Source organism: Equus quagga, unplaced genomic scaffold, assembly GCF_021613505.1.
Source record: "Equus quagga isolate Etosha38 unplaced genomic scaffold, UCLA_HA_Equagga_1.0 HiC_scaffold_192_RagTag, whole genome shotgun sequence".
NCBI classification, from domain to species: Eukaryota; Metazoa; Chordata; class Mammalia; order Perissodactyla; family Equidae; genus Equus; species Equus quagga.
Window position 1 is genome coordinate 1 of NW_025793009.1, and position 26,378 is coordinate 26,378.

Consider the following 26,378-nt stretch of genomic DNA (forward strand, 5'->3'; position numbering starts at 1 on the left):
GTTGTTGAAAAGACTATTTTTTTCATTGGATGGTTAGAAAGCCTTGTCAAAAATCAATTGACTGTAGATGCATGAGTCTATTTTTAGATTCTCAATTCTTTTCCATTGATCTATGTCTGTCTTTAGGCCACTAACCCACTGTCTTGATTTCTGTAACTCTGTATTAAGTGTGAATTCTCCAACATTGCTTTTCTTTTTCAAGATTCTTTTTGCTACTTTGCATCCTTTAAATTTCCATGTGAATTTCAGAATCAGTTTGCTAATATATGCAAAAAAAGCCATCTAGGATTTTAATAAAGATTGTGCTGAACTGCAGATACATTTGGGGAATGTTCAGAGATTGAGAATGTTAATTTTTGACTCCATGAACACGAATGTCTTTTCATTTATGTTTTCTACAATTATTAGAAGCTACAAGAGAACACAGATAGACAACTAAACAAAATCAGAAAAACATTACATGAAAAAAATGAGAATTTCAACAAAGAGATAAAAAATCATTAAAAAAAAAGACCAAACAGAAATTTTGGAGCTGAAGAATACAAGGAATAAAATAAAAACTTCAATAAAGAATGTCAACAGCAGACTTGGCCAAACAGAAGAAAGAATCTGCATCTCAAAAACAGGTCATTTGAAATTATCCAGTCAGAGGGGAAAAAAGAAGAAAGAATGAAAAGAAATAAAGAAAGCCTACAGGATTTATGGAATACCATCAAGAGAACTAATATATGAATTATGGAGCCTTCAGAAGGAGAAGAGAGAGAAAGGGGCAGAAAATTTATATAAAGAAAATTCACAAATATGTAAAAATCAAAAAACGCACCCTTGAACAACCAATGGATCAAAAGAGAAATATAAAAATAAATCTTGAAAGAAAGAAAAGTGGAAACACAACATACCAAAACTTATGAGATGCAGCAAAGCAGTTCTAAGAGGGAAATTTATAGTGATGAATGCCTACATGAAGAAAAAAGAAAGATTTCAAATAAACAACCTTACTTTACACTTCAAGAAACTAGGAAAAGAAGGACAAACTAAACGCAAAGTTAGCAGAAGGAAGAAAACAACAAAGATTGGAACAGAACTAAATGAAATAGAGAATAGAGAAACAGTCATTGAAACTAAGAGTCGGCTTTTTTGAAAAGATAAAAAAAATTGACAAACCTTTAGCTAGACTGAAAAAAATAGAGGACTCAAATACATAAAATCAGAAATGAGAGAGGAGACAATAAAAGTGATACCACAGAAATACAAAGGATCATATGAAACTACTATGAACCACTAAATGTCAACAAATAGGATAACCTAGAAGAATAGGTAAATTTCTAGAAACACACAACCCACCAAGGCTGAATCATGAAGAAGTAGAAAATATGCAAAGAGCAATAATAAGTAAGGAGGTTGAATCAGTAATCAAAAGCTCCCAACAAAGAAAAGCCCAGGACCAGTTGGCTTTATAGGTGAATTCTACCACACATTTAAAGAAGAATTAATGCCAATCTTTCTCAAATTCTTTCAAAAATTTTAAGAAGAAGGACACTTGTACACTCATTTTATGAGGCCGGCACTACCCTGATCTCAAAGCCAGACAAGGACACTGCAATAAATGGAAGTTACAGACCTATATTCTTCATGAGCATAGATGCAAAAACCCTCAACAAAACACTTGCAAACTGAATTTGACAGCACGTTAAAAGGATCGTACACCATGATAAAAGAGGATTTATCCCTGGGATGCAAGTAAGGGTCAACATACAAAAATCAACATGTGATACACCACATCAACAAAATGAAGGATAAAAATCATATGATCATCTAAATAGATGCGTAAGAAGCATTTGAAAAATTTAAATCTTTTCAATATAAAACCTCTCAACAAGTTAAGTCTAGAAGGAACTTACCACAACAGAATAAATGCCATATTTGACAAACCCATGGCTAACATCATGCTCAACAGTGAAAAGCTGAAAGTTTTTCTTCTAAGATATAAAACAAGACAAGGCTGCCCCCTCTCATCTGTATACTAGAAGCTATAGCTAACACCTAAGACATAAAAGGAAATAGAAGGTACACAGATTGGAAAGGAAGACATAAAACTGTCCCTGTTTGCAAATGACATTAAAGTCTATGTAGAAAATCCGAAATAATCAACAAACTCCTGGAATTAATCAGCGATTATAGCAAGGTTGCAGGATACAAAGTTAATACAGTCATGAGTCGCTTGATGATAGAGATACGTTCTGAGAAATGCATCGTTAGGTAATTTTATGATTGTGCAAACATCATGGAGTGTACTTACACAAACCTAGACGGTATAGCCTACTACAAACCTAGGCTATATGATACTAATCTTATGGGACCACCGTCGTATATGCAGTCTGTCTTTGATGAAAACATGGTTAGACATCACTTGACCGTCTACAAAACTCAACTGACTTACTATATACCAGCAATGAACAAGTGAAATTTAAAATTAAAAAACACGATACCATCTATATTGGTACCGAAAATATGAAATAATTAGGTATAAATCTAGCAAACTATATGCAGTACCTATATGAGTAAAACTACAAATCACTGATGAACAAAATCAAAGAACAAATAAATTGATGGAGAGATGTTCCATATTCAAAGATAGGAAGACTCAATATCGTGAGGATGTCAGTTCTTCCCAAATTGATGTATTGAGTCAGGGCAATCCAAATCAAAATCCAAGCAAGTTATTTTGTGGGTACTAACAAAATGATTTTAAAGTTTATATGGAGAGACGAAAGGCCTAGAAAAGCCAACACAATATTGAAGGAGAAGAACAAAGTTGGAGGACTGACACTACCCAACTTCAAGACGTATTATAAAACTACAATAATCTAGACAGTGTGGTATTCACAAAAGAAGAGAAAAGTGGAATAAACAGAGAGCCCCAAATAAATATAGTCAACTGATCTTTGAGACAGAAGCCACAGGTAAAGAAACAACTGCCTTTGACAAAAAAGGCAATAGAATGGAGAAGATCATCTCCACAATAAATGGTACTGGGGATAACTGGACAACCACATGCCAAAAAAGGAAAAGAGACACAGACCTCACACAGTTCATAAAAGTTGTGAAAATGGACCACAGACCTAAATGTAAAATGCAGAACTATAAAACTCCTATGAGATAACATAGGAGAAACTCTAGGTGACCTTGGATTTGGCAATGAGGTTTTAGTTGCAATATCAACAACATAATCAATGAAAGAAAGAATTGATAAGCTGGACTTCATGAAAATTAAAAATTTCCACTCCACAAAAGATACTGTCAAGAGAATAAAATGGTAAGCCACAGACTGGGAGAAAATATTTGCAAAAGATATCAGATAATGGACTCTTAGCTGAAATATACAAAGAAGACTTAAAACAACGCAGCAATAAGGACACAGACAACCTGATTAAAGAAGAAGCCCAAGACCTTAACAGACATCTTTCCAAAGAATATACCCACAAGGAAAATAAGCATGTGAAAAGATTCGACACTTCATATGTCATGAGGGAAATGCAAACTGAAACAATGAGATATCACTACACACCTATTAGAATGGCCAAAATCCAGAACCGCGACAACAGCAAATGCTGGCAAGGATGTGGAACAAGAGGACCTCTCATTCATGGCTGGTGGGAATGCAAAATAGCACAGCCACTTTGGAAGACAGTTTGGCAATTTCTTTTAAAACGAAATATGCTCACACCATATGATCCAGCAATCACACTCCTTCGTATTTACCCCAAAGAGTGGAAAACTGATGCCTGCACAAAAATCTGTACACGGATGTTTATAGCAGTTTTATTCACAAGTGCCAAAACTCAAAACTTGGAAGCAACCTTGATGTCCTTGAGTCGGTAAATGGATAAATAAACTGTGGTATATCTGGACAATGGTATATCATTCAGAGCTAAAAAGTAATGATCTAGCAAGCCATGAAAAGAATTGGAGGAAACTTGAATGCATGTGGCTAAGTGAAAGAAGCCAATCTGAAAAGACTACTTAACGGATAATTCCAACTATATGACATTTGGAAAAGGCAAACCTATGGAGATAGTAAAAACATCAAGGGCTGCCAGGGGCCAAGTGGAAGAGAGAGAAGACTAGGAGAAACACAGAAGATTTTTAGGGTTGCGGAAATCATGCGGGGTTGGTGAGCCGAGGAGTCGAAAGAAAGATTTCTTAGACTCTTAAGATCTAGCAGTAGTGCTCTTTTATTTAGAGAATAGTGTAGCATGGGGACAGGACCCATGGGCAGGCAGAGCTTCTGCTGCCACCGCTTCTGCTGCCCCCGCTGGCATGGGGACAGGGCCCATGGGCAGGCAGAGCCGCTGCTGCTGCCCCCACTGGCATGGGGACAGGACCCATGGGCAGGCAGAGCTGGTGCGTGGGGACAGGACCCACCGGCAGTCAGAGCTCCTGCTGCTGCGCCGAGTTGAGGGTTAGGGCTAAATTTAAGGCATAGGTATGTGAGTCATCTCTTTACGAGACAAAGAAAAAACGTTAAAATGGTACCAGTGCCGGTAGGGTCCGGCCATTGGGCGGTCCCACAACTTTTAGATAAGAATCAAACCGGACTGAGTAAATGGCAGAAGTCACCGCTCAAATATTATCTTCAACTAAAGACAAAGGAGGATTTTGGGGGGGGGGGGTCAGTTACATGAGGTTGCCAGACAGTAAACAACTTAAGTTCTTGCCTTCCCCATTAAGAGTTTCCAGAGATAAGGCCACCCCCCATTCCTCCTGGCACAGAGAGGGAGGCGTGGAGATTTCCTTCCCAAATGCAACTGTCTCTGATCAAAGGGCAAACAAATTCCACTCCTCGGAGCCTGCTTCTTATCTGTAGTTTCAAAACTAACCAGCCTAAAAATCCTCATCATAAACCGTTTTAAAATTAAGCAGCCTAAAAATCCTCATCAAAACTACTGTGTATGATACTACATTGTTGGGTACACGTTGTTATACTTTTGTCCAAAACCACAGGCGTACACCACCAAGAGCAAATCCCAATGTAAACTATGGACTCTGAGTGATAACGGTTCATCAGTTGTAACAAATGTCCCACTCAGGTGGTACACGTTGATAATTGGGGGAGGAGGGCTATGCAAGTATGGGGGCTGGGAGCACATAGGAAATTTCTGTACCTTCTGTTCAATTTTGCTGCAAACCTAAAACTGCTCTATAAAATATGTCTACTAAAAAAAGACAGTTTAACTTATGTAAATTTAGTGCTAATAGAATTTCAGACATCACTGGGGAGACTCTTTTAAACAATGCAACTTTTCATGAGGAAACAAACTAGTGTCATTCTGGGTACTTTTTCTCAGAGACAAACCAAGTAGAAATCTGATTTTTTAAAAAGGGAGAACAATTTCTGGTATAGAGAAACATACACTTCATGAATGTACAATTTGATGTTCAAATCAAGAAAAATATACCTAACCATTTCTCTTCAGTTTTGTGTGACAGCATTTTGTTTCACAGTTGTGATTACTGAGGCAAATATCAGGAGAGGATGAGGAAGGTATCCAGAATTACTATTTATTAGTTTTATACACTCTTCAGCTAAGCCGTGACTTTACTGGCCAAGACCCCTAATTTCCTCTTGGACCTGGAGGGTGGGGTGAAGTTTCCTTAGGCTGGAAAGTTCTTGGACCTCTAATCCACAGCTTCCTTTCTCAACATTCACATGTTGTGCCAGATTGTTATACACAGTTCACGATTGACACTAACAAGGCAAAGTTTGGGGTGAGAATTTGATCAAATTATAATCTTGTGTTATGAAAAAACGTTAACGGGTTAAAAAATTAAGTCAAGATAAAAGAGCAGGATGGAATAGTATAGTGTAGAAACATCTTTTCAAACATACATGTTTTTCCAAAATTTGGAAGTGGGCCAATCCAGGGTCCTCACATCAGTGTGGTAATTGGCCGGTGGAGTGAAAAACTAGGAGGAAAGAGTGGACAACATGAGTGCCCTTAGAGTCACCTATTCCAGAATCCTCAGGTTCTAGACTCTCTCCAAGGCTCAGAATTGGATTGTAATGAGGAACATGCCCGGAATTCAGTTGGAAGAACTAAACCAAAACCTAGGCTCCCTCTCAGACTAACGGTCTTGCTCCTTCGCCACGCAACTTCTATGATCAGCCATTTTAAATGACTCTTGGTTTCCATATTCGTAAATAAGAGTTTAACGGCCTACTTTGTCTCCTTCACATTGTGTGGAGGATTCACTTAAACAGAAGAAAAAAGTCATCAAACACAATTCTGTAACCCTTTGGTTCTTCATTTCTAAGGCTACACGAGCAGCAGGAGGTGAAACAAACAAAATGGTCATTTAAAGGTTTTTTTTCCCCCCATGGGGAGAAAGGATGACAGGTGGACGGTTCCTGGCGTGTGGGGGTGGAACAGGACTGGAGAAGTTTAACTCCAAGCTCCTGAGGGGCTTCGAGCCTACGAAGAAGGGTATGAGCCCAAGGCGTCCTCAAGGGAGATCTTTGCCTCCCTCCTCTATCATCTGATGATGCGTCCCTGCTGGCCTTTCCTGCTCTCTTGGTTCCCAGGATACCCTGGACACATGGCCTGTCCTGCTACCCAGGAGACTGGCCAGCCTTTGTTTTCAGGTGTTGGACTCTTCTATCTAGCAGCCTTGGCAGGGGTGCGCTCCAGGTAAGTCTCATCAACTCCATGGTTCTGTCCAACCCCTTCCTGTTGATTCCCCCCTCTTGCCTTCTCCGCCATGGTATGCCCCAGGACAAGATTAGACCGGCAGAGGGGCTTCACTAACAGACGCAGCCGCGGGGCAGCCAGTCAAGGACTGGAAAGGAGGTTAGGAATCAGGGTCCTGGGAGCCGCGGGGTTCTCTTACTGCCAGAATCCAGCCGCCAGCTCTCTTTATAGCGTAAGGCGGGTCTGGGGTGGAAGTTAAGGAGGAAGAGGATCATTTCCCGACTAGTTGAAGACGCCTAGTTTTGAGGAAGTTTCCTCTTCCAGCTTGGTCAGTCATGTGCAGGGTGCCTTCTGGCAAGTCGTCCATCTCTCGGCCTTGATTTTCTCTGCTACTTGCCCAACGCTAAACTTCTTTGATTTCAGGAAAGGCAGCCCCGTTAGTCCCAAGTTATCTTTGCCCCAAGGCTGTTTGAAGACCCTAGCTGTTCCGGTGAGAGGCCCCTTGAACCTTTGTCATTAACCTCCTCAACTGGGAGCAGCAGCATCAGTCATCAAGGCACACAGTGGCCGTTGAAGAGGCACACAGTGGCCGTTGAAGAGCCTTCCTCCCCCTCATCCCTGGGTCAGAGCCAGATCTTACACCACCAACAGCTTGCTTTTTTCCCCCTCAGTTCCAGATAACATCAAGATGCCCAACATTGAGGAAACTGTGCTCCAGAGTGATTCCAGTGAAGCAGAGGGTGAGGTCCAGAAGCCTAAAACACCAGGGCAGAGCCAGGAAAACAAGAGCTTCTGTTCAGATGGCCACCGTCCTGGTAGGTCTAGAATTCTACCATCACTTCCCTGGGTAGTGCTTGACACCAGTTAGGTTAAAGGAATGACAGCCTGTGGGTTAAGTGCCTTTAAAGAGCACAGAAGGCTCTTGCAACCTTGCATTTTTCCTTTCTCATCCTTCTGCTATTCCTCTTTTGGATTGTTCTTTTCCTTGTCTTTTTTCCCCTCTAATTTTTACATATGGGACCTAGGCCCCTGATTGGCAAGTACGATTAAAAGACATTTTGGCTCTTGAGAAAGAGGGTAACAAAGCACAATTACTTGTATTTGACAAGACTTGGGAGTATTTGAGTTAGTTCAAAACACGGAAAATAGATTACGTTCTTGTATTTTGATTTTGTAGATTGCAAATGGTAGATCTAGGATAGATTTGAGAGAATCCAAATTATCTAGTGCTGGAATTGTGTTCTGTCCTTTTCTGGGAGTATTTTGTTGACATGAAAATTATCACTGGTCTAGGGTAAAATTCTTCAGATCTATAATAACTCTTTTTCTGTATATATAAGGGCATGAGGTCTCTTCCACACCTTACGGTAGGCATTTATTTGAGGTTTTGGTTTGACTAGCCCAACCTCATGGGAAGTCAAATTGCAGTTCTCTTACAATAATCTCCAGTGCACTTAACCAAACATCAATCTGAAGATCTGTCAAAGTGTAGTGACTTGATCTAAACTCTTGAAGACAGACGGGAAAAATAGTTGGAAACCACGATACTAAGTTGAATCACGTATGTTCCTCGGGTGGCCACTAAGGGTCACTGCTAGTTCATAGAATAGCACAAGTCTTGGTTCACAGTGTCTCTGAAATAAATGGTTTAGTGACTTGATATAGCTGGTATATTTTAACATATGTAGCTTTTCAGTTAGGGTAGAAAGGAGGTGTCGATTGATGGTACTAACGTTTGTTGAAAGACTTTTTTAACGAGAAGTAAATGTACATAAGTAGACCATCTCCTTGGTGAGTTTTAGGATCCTTATATGTGAGTTTTATTATGTCTTGGGGATAAATAGTTCTCTCTGAACAAATTATGGAACTATATTGAAAGTGAGTGAGGAAATAGTTTTCTTGCATGTTTTGGTCGTATACCAAGTAAATAATTATAACTACTCTATGTGCTTACGATGTATCGCTGCTGTAAGTAATCTGCATAATGAACTCAGAACAGTGATTACCAAATTCCAAGCTAGTGTATGGAAAAGTTCTTACCAATCTTGAGTGAAATAAAACAAAGATATTGTAATAAGTTTTTAAAAATAAAGTTAAATCGATCCAATTTAAAGGATTACTGTATACCGACTTTATTTACCAACTTTCTGCCTTTTGGGATGTTAAAATCTACTTTTAAAATTAAGTGATTATTTTGGTGATGGTAAGGTGGATGTTTTCTTTGTTTGCCTTAATGTCAATATGTGGGAAAATAAAAATCAGCAAATCATTGTCAGTAACTCTTCTTTTTTGGACATTTTATTAGTCTGTGGAAACCCCAGATTTGAGAACCATGCTTGAAGCATGGTTCAACTTTAGAGCCCTCTAGGGGGATTTGTGGTGTTATCTGTAAAGAGACTCTCTTCTTGTGTATCTTCCTGTCTCATCAGAGGTAGGAAGAGGATAGCGGAAACAGTAACTTTTTGATAAATGTTTATTTTATAAGCCACAACTTATTCATGGTTTCTTTGCTGTGTTTTACTTATGGCTTTGACAGTCCAAAAAATGGTTTTGAAATCAATTTCACATTTTCCTTTTCGTGAACTAACTTCTCTTCTCCTCATGCCTGACTTCTCTAAGTTTCTAGTGCTGTTGAAGGGCAAAGAGTTCAGAAGACCTCAAATACCGGAATGATTGAGTGAGTCTGAGTAAGATCTATTTGATGAATCTAAATTCGGGGGCCTTAATTGGCTGAGTGAATCTCTGAATAAAAGAAAAATTCTATTTGTGTGGGTTCCCTGTTGACGATTGCTATACTTTTTTCTAGAGCGCCAACCTGAAGTGCTTTCTGTCACAGAGCTGATAGAGACAATTAGCAAAGTTTCCAAGCTTAGCATTGCTCATGAAATCGTGGTAAACAAAGATTTCTATTTGGAAGAGAGTGTTTTACCTCCCAACAGGTACAGACTCTTGCCTTTTTTTTTCCATTTTACTCCTCCTGACATAGGCACATAGCACAAATGACTTTTAATCATGTTTGAAGCATTTTCATTAATACAATTAATGTTTGAGTATGTCTTAACTGGTACCAACAAATAAAACAGAGGAGTAATCAGTGTAATTATTAGTTCCAAAGAGTCAGAGCAGAAAAATTATATTTACACAGGAAATAAACCAAAGTAATTATCGTCAGAATGTTCCTCTCGATATCCCAGTTAACAATGGAAGACAGAGTGAATTTCAGGTCTTCTTTGACAGCTTTGGAGGAAATAGCTCCTAGCAGTTACTCTTTTAATCGTCTACAAGTTATACAGGTACAGATGAAAAGATTACTTTTCTAATAGTGATATTGCCAACTCTTCACGGGATGAGATTTCAGGGAGCATTTCTGCTTCATAATCAGCTTAATAAAGATCCTGCAAACGAAGATCAGAACCTCATTGATAAATAATGCCCCTCTAAAGTCAGACTTTACTCTGGTTCTTCTTAATTGTATTGATATTGCAATGCTTAAATAAGAGTCATTCAGTAAGTACGAAATGACTGCTTCTAATGGTTTGTTAATAGTTAACTGGGTAAATTTCTCTGTTGAAACCTATATTGTATTGCATTTCTAGTTTCCCACCTTACATGCTTCTATTTTGCCATTTTAGGGATTCTATTGCTAAAGCACCTTGCTCTGTCAGTGTTTCTTTTGTTCTTCACACTCCTTAGTTTGCCCTTGCCTGTTGCCAACAGGTACTCATACCAGGCACAGCTTCCCTAAAGAAGGTTCGCACCAAAACACAGGTCTCCTAGCATCTTCCTCACTGCCTTCGCTGTCCTTGGATGCCGAGTTAGATTTATTTTTCTGCTGGCAGGGGTGCAGAGAAAGTGAAGCTTGGAGAGTGAAGGTCTGTTGAATTGGCAGGGGGTCGTGGTCGCGATGAGAGGCAGATAAATGAAGCAGAGGAAATAATACTATTTAGAGCTTGGTTTTCATTGTTTTCTTATTAACAGCCTTATTCTAGTGTAGTAGTGCAAAAAGGATACTGGGAAAGAGGTTGAAACAGAATGTGAGGTTATGTCTTATCTATAGATAATCAATGATTGGTTTTCCCCTTGGGCTTATAAAATGACACTAATTACAGCTATAGATTCCTAAGAGAAATCTGATCTTCGTATCATTATTCAACAAATATTTATTGAGTACTTACTAGGAGGAGGGCAGAATTTTGAAGGCTGGAGACGTATAGATGAGTAAGATGCTGGCTTTGCTATCAAGAAGCTTCTGTAGGGGAGATTGTCAAATAGTAGATAGCTACTGTGCAATGATAAATTCTCTCACATCTAGTATATGGAGTTCTGTGTTTGTGCTCAGCATTCAGGAAGGCTTTCCTGATAAGACAACACTTGAGTCTTGGAGTATGAATAGGTGCTTTTCAAGTGGTCTAGCGAGGAAAGGATTCTCCTGGAAATGGAAATGACGTATCAGAGGCATAGAATGGTGGACGGTGATTATATATTCATTATAAGCAGATCGCTATTTTTGGAACACAGAGTGTTGGAAGGAGGAAGGCAATAAGGTAGGAGAAGTGGCAGAATAGGGTTATGAAGGATCTTGGAGGCCGTGTATCCTGCTGGTGATGGGGAGCCCCTAAAGGATTTTAAATGGGCGTGCCATCAGATTTGTATCTTAGAAAAAGAATTGATTTCAGTAAGAATATGTGGCATTGTGGTAGTAAAACTTTGTCAGGGCAGGAAGGCCATTTAATAGCATATTGCAATAGTCCAGGTGCGAGGTGATGGTAGATGGGGATGGATTCCAGAGATGTTTAAGAAGCAAAATCTCTGGAAGTTGGAGACCAAGTGGATAAAAGGAATGAGGGAAAGTGATTAAGAAGGTCTCCAGTGCACACGAGATAAATAACAGTTGGTGACATCTCACAGGTGGGATTGGTGTGTTGAGGGAGGAACTTTGATGTTTTTTTCATTTATCTTTGTATTGCTTGTAAAATGTTTAACAAAGGCATACATTACTATAGTATTTTTTTATTGAGATTATGATAGTTTACAACCTTGTGAAATGTCACTTGTGCATTATTGTTTGTCAGCCGTGTTGTAGTGCACCGCTTCTCACTTTGTGCCCACCCCCCACTACCACTTTCCCCTGGTAGCCACTAATCTGTTCTCTTTGTCTACGTGATTAACTTCAACATATGAGTGGAGTCATACAGAGGTTGTCTTTCTCTATCTGGCTTATTTCACTTAACATAATACCCTCAAAGTCCATCCATGTTGTCGTGAATGGGATGATTTTATCCTTTTTTATGGCTGAGTAGTATTCCATTGTATATATATACACCATATCTTCTTTATCCAATCATCAGTTGATGAGCACTTAGGTTGCTTCCACGTCTTGGCTATTGTAAATAATGCTGCGATGAACATAGGGGTGCATGGGACTTTTGGAATTGCTGATTTCAAGTTCTTTGGATAGATACCCAGTAGTGGGATGGCTGGGTCATATGGTATTTCCCTTTTTAATGTTTTGAGAAATCTCCATACTGTTTTGCATAGGGGCTGCATGAGTTTGCATTCCCACCAGCAGTGTATGAGGGTTCCTCTTTATCTGCAAGCTCTTCAACATTTGTTCCTTTTTGTTTTGGTTATTTTTGCATTCTAATGGGTGTAAGGTGCTATCTTAGTGTAGTTTTGATTTGCATTTCCCTGGTGATCAGTGATGATGGACATCTTTTCATGTGCCTGTTGGCCATCCGTATATCTTCTTTGGAGAAATGTCTGTTCATGTCTCCTGCCCATATTTTGATCCAGTGGTTCGGTTTTTCGTTGTTGAGTTGTGTGAGCTTTTTATATATTATGGAGATTAACCCTTTGTCAGATATACGACTTGCAAATATCTTTTCCCAATTAGTGGGATGTTTTTCTGTTTCCATCCTGTTTTCCCTTGCCTTGAAGAAGTTCTTCAGTCTGATGAAGTCCCATTTGTTTATTCTTTCTATTGTTTCCCTTGTCTGAGAAGACATGGTGTCTGAAAAGATCCTTTTAATACTGATGTCAAAGAGTGTACTCCCTGTGTTTTCTTGTAGAAGCCTTATGGTTTCAGGTCTTACCTTTAGGTCTTTGATCCATTTTGAGTTTATTCTTCTGGATGGTAAAAAAGAATGGTCAATTTTCATTCTTTTACATGTGGCTGTCCAGTTTTCCCAGCACCCTTTGTTGAAGAGACTTTCTCTTCTCCATTGTAGGCCCTCAGCTCCTTTGTCGAAGATTAGCTGTCTATAGATGTGTGGTTTTATTTCTGGGCTTTCAATTCTGTTCCATTGATCTGTGCACCTATTTTTGTACCAATACCATGCTGTTTTGATTACTGTAGCTTTGTAGTATGTTTTGAAGTCAGGGATTGTGATGCCTCCAGCTTTGTCCTTTTTTCTGAGGATTGCTGTAGCAATTCGGGGTCATTTGTTGCCCCATATGAATTTTAGGATTCTTTGTTCTATTTCTGTAAAGAATGTCATTGGGAATCTTATTGGGTAGCATTGAATCTGTAGGTTGCTTTAGGTAGAAGGGACATTTTAACTATGTTTATTCTTCCAATCCACCTGCATGGAATGTCTTTCCATCTCTTTAGGTCGTCATCAATTTCTTTCAGGAAAGTCTTGTAGTTTTCGTAGTGTAGGTCTTTCACTTCCTTAGTTAAATTCACCCCAAGGTATTTTATTCTTTTTGTTGCGATTTTGAATGGTTTTGTGTTCCTGAGTTCTTTTTCTGTTAGTTCGTTATTAGACTACAGAAATGCTACTGATTTATGTAAGTTGATTTTATACCCTGCAACTCTGCTGTAGTTGTTGATTATTTCTAATCATTTTCCAATGGATTTTTTGTGGTTTTCCAAATATATAAGATCATGTCATCTGCAAACAGTGAGAGTTTCACTTCTTCGCTCCCTATTTGGATTCCTTTTATTCCTTTTTCTTGCCTAATTGCTCTGGCCCAAACCTCCAGTACTATGCTGAATAAGAGTGGTGATAGAGGGCACCCTTGTTTCATTGCTGTTCTCAGGGGGATGGCACTCAGTTTTAGCCCATTGAGTATGATGTTGGCTGTGGGTTTGTCATATATGGCCTTTATTATGTTGAGGTAATTTCCTTCTATCCCCATTTTGTTAAGACTTTTTATCATAAATGGCTGTTGGATCTTGTCAAATGCTTTCTCTGCTTCTATTGAGATGATCATGTGGTTTTTAATCCTCAATTTGTTGATGTGGTGTATCACACGGATTGATTTGCAGATGTTGAACCATCCCTGTGTCCCTGGTATGAATCCCACTTGATCATGATGTATGATCCTTTGATGTATTGCTGAATTCAGGTTGCCAAAATTTTGTTGAGAATTTTTGCATCTGTGTTCATCAGTGATATTGGCCTGTAGTCCTCCTTTTTTGTGCTGTCCTTGTCAGGCTTTGGTATCAACGTGATGTTGGTCTCGTAAAATGTGTTAGGACGTGTTCCATCCTCCCTAATTTTTTGGAATAGCTTGAAAAGGATAGGTATTAAATCCTCTCTGAGAGTTTGGTAGAATTCCCCAGGAAAGCCATCTGGTCCTGGGGTTTTATTCTTTGGGATGCTTTTGATTGCTGTTTCAATCTCTTTCCTTGTGATTGGTCTGTTCAGGTTGTCTGTTTTCTTCTTGACTTAGCTTTGGGAGGTTGTAAGAGTTTAAGAATTTATCCATTTCCTCTAGGTTATCCATTTTGTTGGCATATAGTTTTTCATAGTATTCTCTTAGAATCCATTGCATTTCTGTGGAGTCTTGTTATTTCTCCTCTTTCATTTCTGATTTTGCTTATTTGAGCTTTCTCTCTTTTTTTCTTTGTTAGTCTGGCTAGGGGTTTGTCAATTTTATTTATCTTCTCAAAGAACCAGCTCTTTGTTTCATTGATCCTTTCTACTGCCTTTTTTGTTTAAATAGCATTTATTTCTGCTCTGAGTTTTACTATTTCTCATCTGCTGACTTTGGGCTATGTTGGTTCTTCTTTTTCTAATTCAGTTAGGTGTAATTTGAGATTGCTTATTTGGGATTTTTCTTGTTTGTTAAGGTGTGCTTGTATTGTGATGAATTTCTCTCTTAATACAGCTTTTGCTGCATCCCATATGAGTTGGTATGGCATGCTATCATTTTCATTTGTCTCCAGATATTTTTTGATTTCTTCTTTAATTTGTTCAATGATCCATTGCTTGTTCAATAGCATATTGTTTAGTCTCCACATCTTTGTCCTTTTCTCAGCTTTTTTCTTGTAATTAACTTGTAGCTTTATAGTATTATGATCAGAGAAGATGCTTGTTATTATTTCAATTTTTTTAAATTTGTAGAGGCTTGCCTTATTTCCCAACATATGGTCTGTCCTTGAGAATGTTCCGTGTGCACTGGAGAAGAATGTGTATTCTGCTGTTTTTGGATGGAGTGTTCTATATATGTCCATTATGTTCAACTGTTTTAGCTTTTTGTTTAATTCCACTGTTTCCTTGTTGATTTTCTGTCTGGATGATCTGTCCAACGGTGTGAGTGAGGTGTTGAGGTCCTCTACTATTATTGTGTTATTTTTGATATCTTCTTTTAGGTTTGTTAATAGTTGCTTTATGAACTTTGGTGCTCCTGTGTTGGGTGCATAGATATTTGTAAGCATTATTACTTCTTGATGTAGTGTCCCTTTGGCATACTACTCAGCCATAAGAAATGATGAAATCCGGCCATTTGTGACAACATGGATGGTCCTTAAGGGTATTATGCTGAGTGAAATTATTCAGCGGGAGAAAGTCAAATACCTTACGATCTCACTCATAAGTAGAAGATAAAAACAATGAGAAAGAAAGACATAGCAATGGAGAGTGGATTGGTAGTTCCCTTTGATCATTATATGTTGCCCCTCTTTGTCTCTCTTTACCTGCCTTATCTTGTAATCTACTTTTTCTGATATAAGCATTGCAACACCTGCTTTCTTTTGTTTGCCACTAGCTGGGAGTATCATCTTCCACCCCTTCACTCTGAGCCTGTATTTGTCATTGGAGCTGAGATGTGTTTCCTGGAGGCAACAAATTATTGGATCTTGTTCTTTACTCCATCTTTCCGCTCTGTGTCTTTTTACTGGAGAGTTTGATCCTTTTACGTTGAGGGTGATTATTGATGTATGAGGACTTAATGCTGTCGTTCTGTCACTCGTTCTCTGGTTTTCCTGCATTTCCTTTGTTTCTTGTCCTGTGTGTTTTGGTGTACCCATTGATTTCTGCAGTTTCTTATTCTGTGTTTCTTAGTTTTTTCCTTATTTACTTTTTGTGTCTCTGTTCTGCTTTTTAGTTAAGTGGCTACCCTGAAGTTTGTATTCAGAATGTCATGCATACCATAGTCCATCTTCTGATGCCTTCTTATTTCCTTACTCTCAACTGATTCAGTTCCTTTCCTCCTCCCCTCCTAAGTTAGAATTCCCCTATCTTATTTCAATTTGTGTTGTGAGTTGGTGATTAAAGTGACAAGGTTGTCTTTGTTTTTGGTGTTTTCCTTCCCTTTATCCTAATGCTATAGTTGAATATTTGCTATCCTATTCTGATTCTATGTGTCTCCCTACTCTGTGTTTTGTGACCCCTTTCTCCCTTTTTTTCTGTTTTCAGGTATGAGGACCTTCTTGAGAATTTCTTGTGGGGGAGGGGGGTCTCATGGCAATGAAGTCCCATAGCTTTTGTTTGTCTGGGAAAGTTTTAATTTCTCCCTCATATCTGAAGGATATTTTTGCTGGATAGAGTATTCTTGGCTGAAGATTTTTATCTTTTAAAGTTTTGAATATGTCATTCCATTCTCTCCTAGCTTGTAAGGTTTCTGCAGAGAAATCTGCTGAAAGTCGGAGAGAGGTTCCTTTGTAGGTTATTTTCTTCTGCCTTGCTGCCCTGAGTATTCTTTCTTTGTCATTCATTTTTGCCAGTTTTACTACTATATGCCTTGCAGTAAGTCTTTTTACATTGATAAATCTAGGAGGGCTGAAAGCTTCCTCCACACATATTTCTCTCTGATTCCCTAGATTTGGGAAGTTCTCTGCTATTATTTCTTTGAGCATGCTTTCTGCTCCATTTTCTTCTCTTCACCTTCTGGGGATACCTGTAATTCTTATGTTGCATTTCCTCATTGAGTCAGATATTTCTCAGAGACTTTCTTCATTTCTTTTCAGTCTCAGTTCTCTCTCCTCCTCTGTCTGGAGCAATTCAAGATGTCTGTCTTCGATGGTGCTGACTTGCTCCTCTATGGCGTCCACATCAGCATTCAGCGAATCTGTATCTTGTTTTCTCGCTTCTGTTTTGTCTTTCATCTCTAGTATTTCTGATTGATTCTTCTTTACAGTTTCAATCTCTTTTGTGAAGTAGCTCCTGAACTCATTGAATTGTTTCTCTGTATTCACTTTTACCTCGAGTTTTTTGACGATAGCTCTTCTGAATTCATTGTCGTTTAGTTTACTCATTTCTGAGTCTTCAGGACAGAATTCTGTGTCTTTGTTTTCTCTCTGGTCTGGAGTTTTGATGAACCGCTTGATGCTGGAGCTACGTGTTTTTCCCATTGTGATATTATGTGGTTGCCATTACAGCCTATCGCCACTGGGTGGGGGTCGAGAGTCGTATATTTTGAGCCCCCCCCTCCCTTCAGGTGAGATGGTGTGGCACAGCGTGGGTGAGGGGAGGGGGCCATTTTCTCTAGCAGGCAGTGCCCGGTTTCTGGATCAGCTCGCCCTGTCTGGTCTGGTCTCCTGGCTTCCTGGCTTGATGAGGTCACCCCACATGAAGGCTTTTGCCCAATAGAGGGCTTCCCTCTAGGCTGCAAGGGCGCTAGGGAGTCCTGGGTGATCCTACGGTCACACAACCCATCCCCCACTCCTTCCCTCATGGATCCTCCCGCGGCAGCAATCCCAGTCTTTAGAGGAGGGAGAAAAGTTCTCTCTTACCCCATTCCAGCTCCTCCGAGGGGGATTCCAGCCTCTCTGCCCTCCGTCGTTTGGCTGCTGTGACTCTCCAAGGATTCCTGTGCTATTACGATATTTCCCGTTGGAATGTGGCTGCTCCTTTTTGTTATATGTTAGAGGGGAGAGAGTCCCAGGAAAGCTCACTCCACCATGATGCTGACATCACCCTTCACTGTTGTATTTTTTAAGAGGAAAAGGGCTAAGCTTTCTGGTTTGCAAGAACAAGGAACAAGTTTAAAAGGGGAAGATTATGAATTCAGTTTCAGCTTGCTGAGTTTATGGTCCATGTAAAACTTTTAAGATGGGTGCACGTTACCAAAAAGAAAAATCCTTTCCTGGATTTCAAGACTGAAGGGAAAAGATCACCTAGTTCAAAAGTCTAAGTCTATGGACTAAAGGCACACATTTAGGTAGGGTGCAGAACCAAGGCTAGGACTCAGGGGCTCAACCCCTAGTTCATGGTTCTTCCTACTGCCGGAGGAGAGCTTTTCTGGAACCATGAGGTACCCTTCTGAGAAGATTTGGCCAATGCCTTCGTATCCGAGACTAAACTCAGTTTATTCAACTCTGCTCATGTTTAAACACAGCTCCTGGCTTGTCAATCTAATGGTCTTTGATGATCTTAAATGCTGTTTGGGATTTAGGAGATTATGATCCTATATCAGTTCTCATGGTAAAGAGCAATTTGCTCATTTAACCTTCTTATAGTCTGGAAGGCAGGTTCGTGGACACAGTGTACAAAGCTTTTTGGGACCATCTGAAAGAGCAGCTATTGAGTACTCCCCCTGACTTCACGTGTGCTCTTAAACTTCTAAAAGAAGTTAAGGAGGTGAGTAACCAACCTCCCGTTTGTAGATGGTGTTTCTGGGCATCTCAGACCTTTGGGTTCTTGATGGCTACCAATATCCTAAGTAGCATACTTCCTTTCTGAACATGGCCCACTCCTTAAATAGATAATATGGAGAAGCTTCCGTTTTATTTGTATGAGAAGAAGCTTGAAAGTTGGGATCTTGTTATAACAACATGGTTTATCGTTCAATTAAATATTTTCACTGAATCCTCACTATGTTTCATGTGTTTCAGAAGCACATAGATGCATAAGAGAGCCCTTGCCCACAAGGAACTTATACTTTCGAGTCAAAAGGCTGTTTTAAGTGACCCTTAATGGTTGCTTTTCCTATTTCATCATTTCCCTTTGAAGTAAAAGTCTAAAGATGTCCTTATCCCTTATTAAGCTTGTCTCATCACCTTGTGGTGGTGTCTTTTATATTTTATATATTGTTTTAATTTTATGTTTTTATATCCTCCACTTCCTTTATCACACTCTTGTTTTTATTCATACCTTTATCTCATTCTGCTCAGAAAATAATACGGCACTACTGTTATTACTGATTCCAATGAAGCCTTGAATTATATTTGGCCCCTAAACCGAGAGAGATAATAAATATTCTCTGTAAGAAATTTAGAGACCTAGTTTCTGGACCCCCAGAAAGACACAGGCTGGGATACCTTTGTCTTAAGAGGGTTGTTTATTGGGGAATGTTTGAGGTTCTAAACAGCTTGGCTCTATTGATTTTCTTTTCTGGGAAGATCTTGCTATCACTGCTATTACCACGCCAGAACCGCCTAAGAAATGAGGTGGAAGAAGCTCTGGACATGGATCTCCTCAAGCAGGAAGCAGAACATGGGGCCCTGGATGTCCCTCATCTCTCTAACTACATTCTTAATTTGATGGCCCTGCTATGTGCACCAGCCCGAGATGAAGCAGTGCGCAAACTAAAGAGCATAACAGATCCTGTGCAGTTACTGAGGTGAGAAACTAAATGTACTGTCCCTGAAATCTGCCTTAGACATGGTGCCAAAAAACTCGGGGCCAGATACTGTGTTAGAGCCCCTGCCTTGTCTAGCTCTTCTGTGCTGAAAAACTGACTAATACCTCTTTTCTTCCTCCCTGGACTAGTGGCTTTTATTTTCTGAGGACAGTCTCTCAGGGCCTGTCTGATGATCTTTAGGTCATTTGGACCCCTATTAAGAAATGCTGTTAAGACATTAGAGCACAGTAATTCTTTCTTCTAGAGATTCCAAACAGCCCTTTTCCAGATGTTCTCCTACGTGTCCTAACTCAAACCCTGTGAGGGGACATGAATGAGGATTATCTCTGTTTCCCAGTTAGAAGAACCAAGACCCAGAAAGGTAAAGTGATATGCCCAATGATTTAGAAATTCAATCACCATCATTCCAACTACCTACAGATAGTCGTTGGGACTTTGGTCATTTTCCTTCCACTGACTACCCTTTTTGCTGAGAAGACAGAGTGGCTACGGTGGAAAGAGCTCTGGACTGGTAGCTAAAAAGGCAGAAGATGTCTCTGTCCGTAGCTTTGCCAGCAGCTCACTCTGTGGCCTTGGGTCCCTGGCTACTGTGTCTTTATTTGTAAATCGAAGTAGGGTTGTTGTTTTTAAGGCCCCTTTTCACTCTAAAGTCAACAATTTTAGGACTCCTCGCTTGGCTTCCACCCCTCTGCACCAGATTTCCTTTCATAGTGTAAATATTTGATTTCTCTCTATGACAGGGGTATCTTCCATGTTGTGGGCCTGATGAAAATGGACATGGTAAACTATACCATCCGGAGTCTTCGACCTTACCTGAAGGAACATTCCGTCCAGTATGAACGAGCTAAATTCCAGGAGCTCCTCGACAGGCAGCCCAGTAGGTTTAAAATTTAAAGGCAGGAGAGGGAAGATTTGACCTTGGATCTGCCTTCTTACAGTGATAGAGTATTTTGTATTTTCTGCTTAGAAAATTTCTTCCTTGGGTAAGGGATAGGGAGAAGGAGCGTTTCTCTAAGACAGAAAGACCTAGAAAATCACTTCTTTATTGACCTAGAGAGTATCTTAAAGCCTTCCTCTTGGAGTCTTGGAGTTTGAAGATACTCACATGTTCCCTTCTATGTCATAGATCTCCTTGAATGCACCACAAAATGGCTAACCAAAGCAGCAGCAGACGTCACTCCACCATCTTCGAGTTCTCCTGACTCTCCCGGCTCCTCCACTATGGCCTGTGCACTTCCAAATTGGGCAGCTGACAACTCGGAGCTCCCCAGTCCCACAATGGTGCTATACCAGGGTTACCTGAACCTTCTTCTCTCGGATTCTGACAATGAAGAATTCCCTGAGGTAGGAATGTGTGTTAGAGCATTGCCTTTTGGTTTTGTTTTCAACAACTTCACTAGAACCCTTTTCTCCTGGCAACCTGCTCTTCCGTGCTTCACCAGACTTTGCTGATGGACAGAATCCGGCTGCAGGAGATGGAGTCCCAGTTGCGCCAGTTAACCATCCTGACCTCAGTCTTGCTAGTGGCCAGAAGTTTCTCTGGTAATGTTTTATTCAACTCACCTGAATTTGTGGATAAACTGAAATGCATAACCAAGGCCCTGACAGAGGAATTTAACTCCAGGTAAGCTTCATAGATCTTTCTTAAAGTTGAAACTAGTATGTGGTCTTTGGCACACAGGCAGGTAATGTAGTATGGCTTCTACTTCATCACAAACCACACAAAGGACTTTGGGAACGATCTGCAAAGATTGCTGATGTCTTGTGATAAGTTCTATTGAGGCTTGGGATAGAAAAAACAAAACTTCTTTCCAAAGAGCAGAGTGTGGCTAGTTTGCTACAAACGATTCATTATGTTTGCTAAGAATGGGTCCTTATGTACTTGAATGGGTGACTGATTTGTGTATGTATAACTGGAAAGTGATCCGTTGGTCGGTAACCGATTGATCATTCGCTGTATGCAGGGCACCACAACCAAAGTAAAAAGAGGATTTAGAAGTCCAAGTCTCAATGTATTTTCAATTTAATTGGCAAGGTAGGAAAAAAAGCCATGGAAAATACCCAAGGAAATCTTAAAACAATATTTAGATCAAATTTATGGGACTAAAGAGTACTGAATGGGTCCAAGGATGGAGCTGAACCCTTGTCCAGTTTGTCTTGTGTTCTTTGAAGCAGAATATAGTACTGTATGCACGAATTAGCTGGAACCTTGAGGGTAGCTATGAAGGTATTTCACCTACACACTGGGTCCTGTTGTTTAATCCTGGTGGGGAGCTGAAATTCGCCTTTGAGTGGATCTGGCTTCTGCTCCGGGGCTCTCTGGCTTTGCCCTTCTGCCAGGGCCACTTTGCTTTCTGTCCTTCATTTCCAGGCCTGAAGAGGCTATGCTGAGTGTGAGTGAACAAGTGTCTCTGGAAATCCAACAAGGCCTCAAAAGCATGGGTCTCTCTGCCCTGAGCAGCAAAAACACAGCATCTCTTACAGGCCAACTCCAGAACATCGCCAAGAAGGAGAACCGTGTTCGTACCATCGTTGGTAAGAGTCTCATGGTGGTGGTGGGGAGGGATGGCAAGAATTTGGAGGGTGCGCAGGTAGCCTCAACCCTGAAAGTCAGTTACAGAACCATTTAAAAATGGAAAAGCATGACCATTGGGAAAACGTTTTGGCTTTAGTTTCCTTATCTATAACGTGCAGGGTTGAAGTAGATTTCTTCCAGTTTGAAGAGTGAATGTATGGTTTTAAGGTGGATCTGCAGCTAGGATATATAACTTGCAGGTGTGAGATACTGTCCCACCAACCCTACTGAGTCACCCCTGATCATTCTCTACTTGTAGTCCAAGACCTATGTTGGGAAACCCTGTCTCTATGCCATGCTTTAAGTTACCACGCAGGCCCCTACTCCTCTCCAAGGAACTGATGCTGTCTTAGACTGTAGAACGTGTTCCATGCTGGAGGGGAAGCAGTGAACTTGGCCAGCTTGCTTCTAACTTTTGCATCTTAACATGGTCAGATTTGGGTGTGTGGGCCTGAACTTGGCATACTGGCTGCAATGTGTGCCCTTGGAATTTCAGGTACAGTGTCTAGGATCCTCTTGTTAGGTCAGATGCACACCAGGAGCTCACTTGGAGCCACGTAATCTTATGAACAGCCAGAAATTTGCTAGCTCAACATCTTTTGATCGTGCACTGTCTTTGGGAGCTTGACAGCATTCGCTCTTCCAAAACACAAGGAACAAACCTCATTTATACGATTTACCCAAATGAGTGGGTTGGTCAGTGAGTATCTCAGTTAACTTAAACTTTGATGAGCAGAGAGTGCAAAGGGCAATGTGAATTTCTCCTGAAACCTCTTTGATCTTCCTCTTTTCATTGTTTTTGCTTGCTCACAGATCAGCGGATCCGTTTGTTTCTCAAATGCTGTTTGGTCCGTGGCATGCAGGAATCTCTGCTAGACTTCCCTGGAGGCCTTATTCTCATCAAGGGGGAGTTGGCAGACCTGGGCTGGAAGTTTGTCAATCTGATGCGTCACAATCAGCAGGTATTTAGCCCCTACTATGCTGAAATCCTAAAAAATATCATCCCTCCGGCTCAGGCAGGAGAAACAGAAGTGGAATGTCTCTGATAATGCTGGACCCCAGCTGTGGCAACAAGGACCCAAGAGAGAGGGCTCAGCCTGTTCCTGGGATGACGTCACCTATGGCCAGCAGAGCAACCAGTCCTCTTCCTAACTACAGCCAGAACACATGGCTTCAGCGTTCAAGCATGTAAACACCAACTGGCCCAATCCCCTTCGTTAATAAACTTCTGAGCTGCAAGCAAACCTCAGTTCCTTCTGTGCTGCAACTGAATCCAGCTTCTGTGGCATTATCCTTAACTAGCTGTGAAGCCCGTGAGCCCTCAGTTTTCACTTCCCTGGCTGATCATTCTTCAGTATTCTGGCTTGGGCAGGCATCAAGTGCTAGCATTATTTTCCCCAATGGAAAATCATTTCCGTGAGGCCTATAAAAACTTTGTAGTGTTACCCAGAGTGTGAGCATGAGGGCTTCTGGAAGTCAGAAATTCAATGAGTTATAGATCAAGAGAAGACACAGAATCCAACTTCCTGTACCAAATCTTTCCGTAATTTTGGAGGATGCAGCAGTAGTAAGAGCCCCCATCTCCTTTTCTGGTGTGTGGCATAAACAGTATGAAAACTGGGGACCGGATGAAAGTCCACATTGTCTGCTAACAAGCACTGAGTTGAGAACAGTTCTCAGCCTCCATGGGATTGTTTTCCCTCTCCCTCTCAAGTGATCTTGGGGGTCAGGGTTGGAGTCCCTGATAGTGACACCAAATCCGAGCCGTTAGGTCAGTGGCCGACTCATGTCAAGTTCATCCTTGGTCCTGTTCTATAGCTGAACGATTCTCTGTTTTCATATTTCTAGGTTTAGAGCATCCCGTGATTCTTGACAGAAGTTATGTAGGTGTTCAAGGGTGGGGCAGCCACCATACTTCTTCCCACTTGCAGTCTGGAATTCTAACTGCCAGATTATGATTTTCAGCTCTGTCGGCATCACGAATGACAGATGTTCTGGGTACACGAGAACCCGGGCTTGTTTTCTGAGACTGTAGAGATTCTTCCACTCCTTCTCAAGCCAACTGCAATAGACCAACCGCAACCTAAGAAATTAGGGAAAATGTCAGTTTGGATTTGAACTTGTTTGGAATGGACAGGAGAAAAGAGAAATTTACTTAAGGAATATTATAGCTGGGTGAAAAAAAATGTCCTCACCATTTCAGGGGATGAGAAGAGCTAAGTATAATTTACTTAACCCAAGAAGAGTAACAGATCGGATTTGAGTTTCCTTTGTCCCAGGACAATTTCTTTAGAGGGTGGATCCCAGGTGGTTGACACAGCTAGGTGAATAGAGTGATACTTTTACTTTGGCCGGATGTAGGGTACACAGAGAAACTGGGGAATGGATCATTCAAGGGTTTTAATCTTGTGATTTAGATAGTTTCAGGAAAGAGACCAAGGCTGGTGAATGTGGTGTATTGAATAAACAGGCAGCGAAATTTGTCTAGTTGAATTTTCTAATCTGATTGCCAATATTAACACAATTTTTTTTTTAAATCTTAATTTTGGAAGCCTGATTATCTTATAGAAAAATGTGCTCTGAAGGAACCCCTGTGGAGATGACTGAGCAGGTGGTGGATACAGACATTGGACGAAATGAAAATTTACTTTCTACTTTATAATTGAAGTTTGGCATGATTGATTTCTTCGAGATTCTGAGTTGGCTCTCTATCTCCACATAGAGACGATAGTGATGAGGATTTTTAGGCTGCTTAATTTTAAAACGGTTTATGATGAGGATTTTTAGGCTGGTTACTTTTAAAACTGCAGATGAGAAGCAGGCTCCGAGGACTGGAATTTTGCTTGCCCTTTTGAGAGACATTTGCGTTTGTGAAGGAAGGGGGGATGACCCTGTAGGGACCTGAAATTGGCTACCCCAGGATGTGTCTCTTTGGCATCGGGACTGTTTGGGGCTGATTGCTTTTGATAACAGGGACAGGGAAGGAGGCTCTGGGGAATGGAACTTGCCCTTGTTGGGACACATTTACATTTGTAAGGTAAATATCTGTAAAAGGTGCCTCCCTCTCTGTACCAGGAAGAAGAAGAGAGATGACCTGATCCCTAGAAACTCTTAATGGGGAAGGCAAGAACTTAAGTTGGTTGCTGTCTGGCAAGCTCATGTAACTGACTTAGGGTGGTGGCTTCTGACCTTTACTTAATCCGATTTGATTCTTGTCTAAAAGTCATGGGATCACCCAACGACCAGACCCCACCTGCACTGATACCATTTTAACTTTTTTTCATGTTCTTTCCTTTGTCTTGTAAAGAAATGATTGACATACCCATGCCTTATAAAATTAGCCCTAACCCTCAACTTGGGGCAGCAGCAGGAGCTCTGACTGCCCGTGGGTCCTGTCCCCACGCAGCAGCTCTGCCTGCCCATGGGTCCTGTCCCCATGCCAGCGGGGGCAGCAGCAGCAGCGGCAGCAGGAGCTCTGACTGCCCGTGGGTCCTGTCCCCATGCTATTCTATTCTCTAAATAAAAGAGCACTACTGCCAGATCTTGAGAGTCCAAGAAATCTTTCTTTCGACTCCTCGGCTCACCGACCCCGCATCAGATAGGAATCTTAATCCTAAACAAGGAAAAGCAGCTCCATTCAGTCCTGCTCACCGTTTAGGGGGAAAAAAAGAATATATATAAATTGGTAGTACATGCACATGATTAAAAAAGATATATGGTGAAAAGTCAGTTTCTTCCCTACCCCTATGTCTCATTTCCCTACCCAGAGGAAAGCAGTGTTGCCAGATTTTTGTGTATCCTTCCAAAGATATTCTATGCAAACGCAAGGACGTATTATAATAATAGATAATGTTTATGAGCACATGTGTGCCAGGCACTCTTTTAATCTCTCTCTCTATATGATTTCATTTATTCCTCCACAGTTTATCTCCAGTGTTAGTGCACTGTGGCACAAGAAGCTCTAATTGGGAGTTAAACCTGTTTTCTGTTTGTCTTCTCTGGCTGAGTAAGGGAAAATCTTTTCACTTTTCTGGGATTTTATTTTTCATCTGTAAAATTGTGTATTGGAATAAATCAGTGATTTTATTGTTTAATCCTGTCCAGTCATTTTTTTTAAAAATGAAATATTTCCATAAGGCCATGAGTGAGATAAAAACTGAACAGCTTCGGTTAAAGCAGAGCTGGAACAAGTAGTTTTGAGGATTGTTTGAAAACCACTGGACTAGATGATCTCTAAAGATACCTCTGTTGTTTTCTTATGGCTGCTGTAACAAATGGCCTCAAACTTGGTGGCTTAAAACAAC

General features: G+C 40.6%; 1 protein-coding gene across 2 annotated transcripts; it reads left to right on the forward strand.

The window, feature by feature from the left end:
* The first annotated feature begins 7,049 nt into the window (after window positions 1–7,049).
* LOC124232054 (T-complex protein 11 X-linked protein 2-like) lies at window positions 7,050–24,035 on the forward strand. Of its 2 annotated transcripts, XM_046649035.1 has the most exons (11): window positions 7,050–7,179; window positions 7,361–7,504; window positions 9,496–9,628; window positions 18,376–18,496; window positions 19,258–19,478; window positions 20,240–20,376; window positions 20,626–20,843; window positions 20,942–21,123; window positions 21,871–22,034; window positions 22,888–23,036; window positions 23,923–24,035. In XM_046649035.1, the coding sequence occupies exons 2-11, from the start codon at window positions 7,378–7,380 to the stop codon at window positions 23,926–23,928; spliced, it is 1,458 nt and encodes a 485-aa protein (XP_046504991.1). In that variant the 5' UTR covers window positions 7,050–7,179; window positions 7,361–7,377; the 3' UTR covers window positions 23,929–24,035. The 2 variants fall into 2 exon arrangements, with proteins under 2 accessions (XP_046504991.1, XP_046504990.1); XM_046649034.1 differs by lacking the exon at window positions 23,923–24,035 and having other exon boundaries at window positions 22,888–23,352.
* The last annotated feature ends 2,343 nt before the right edge of the window (window positions 24,036–26,378 follow it).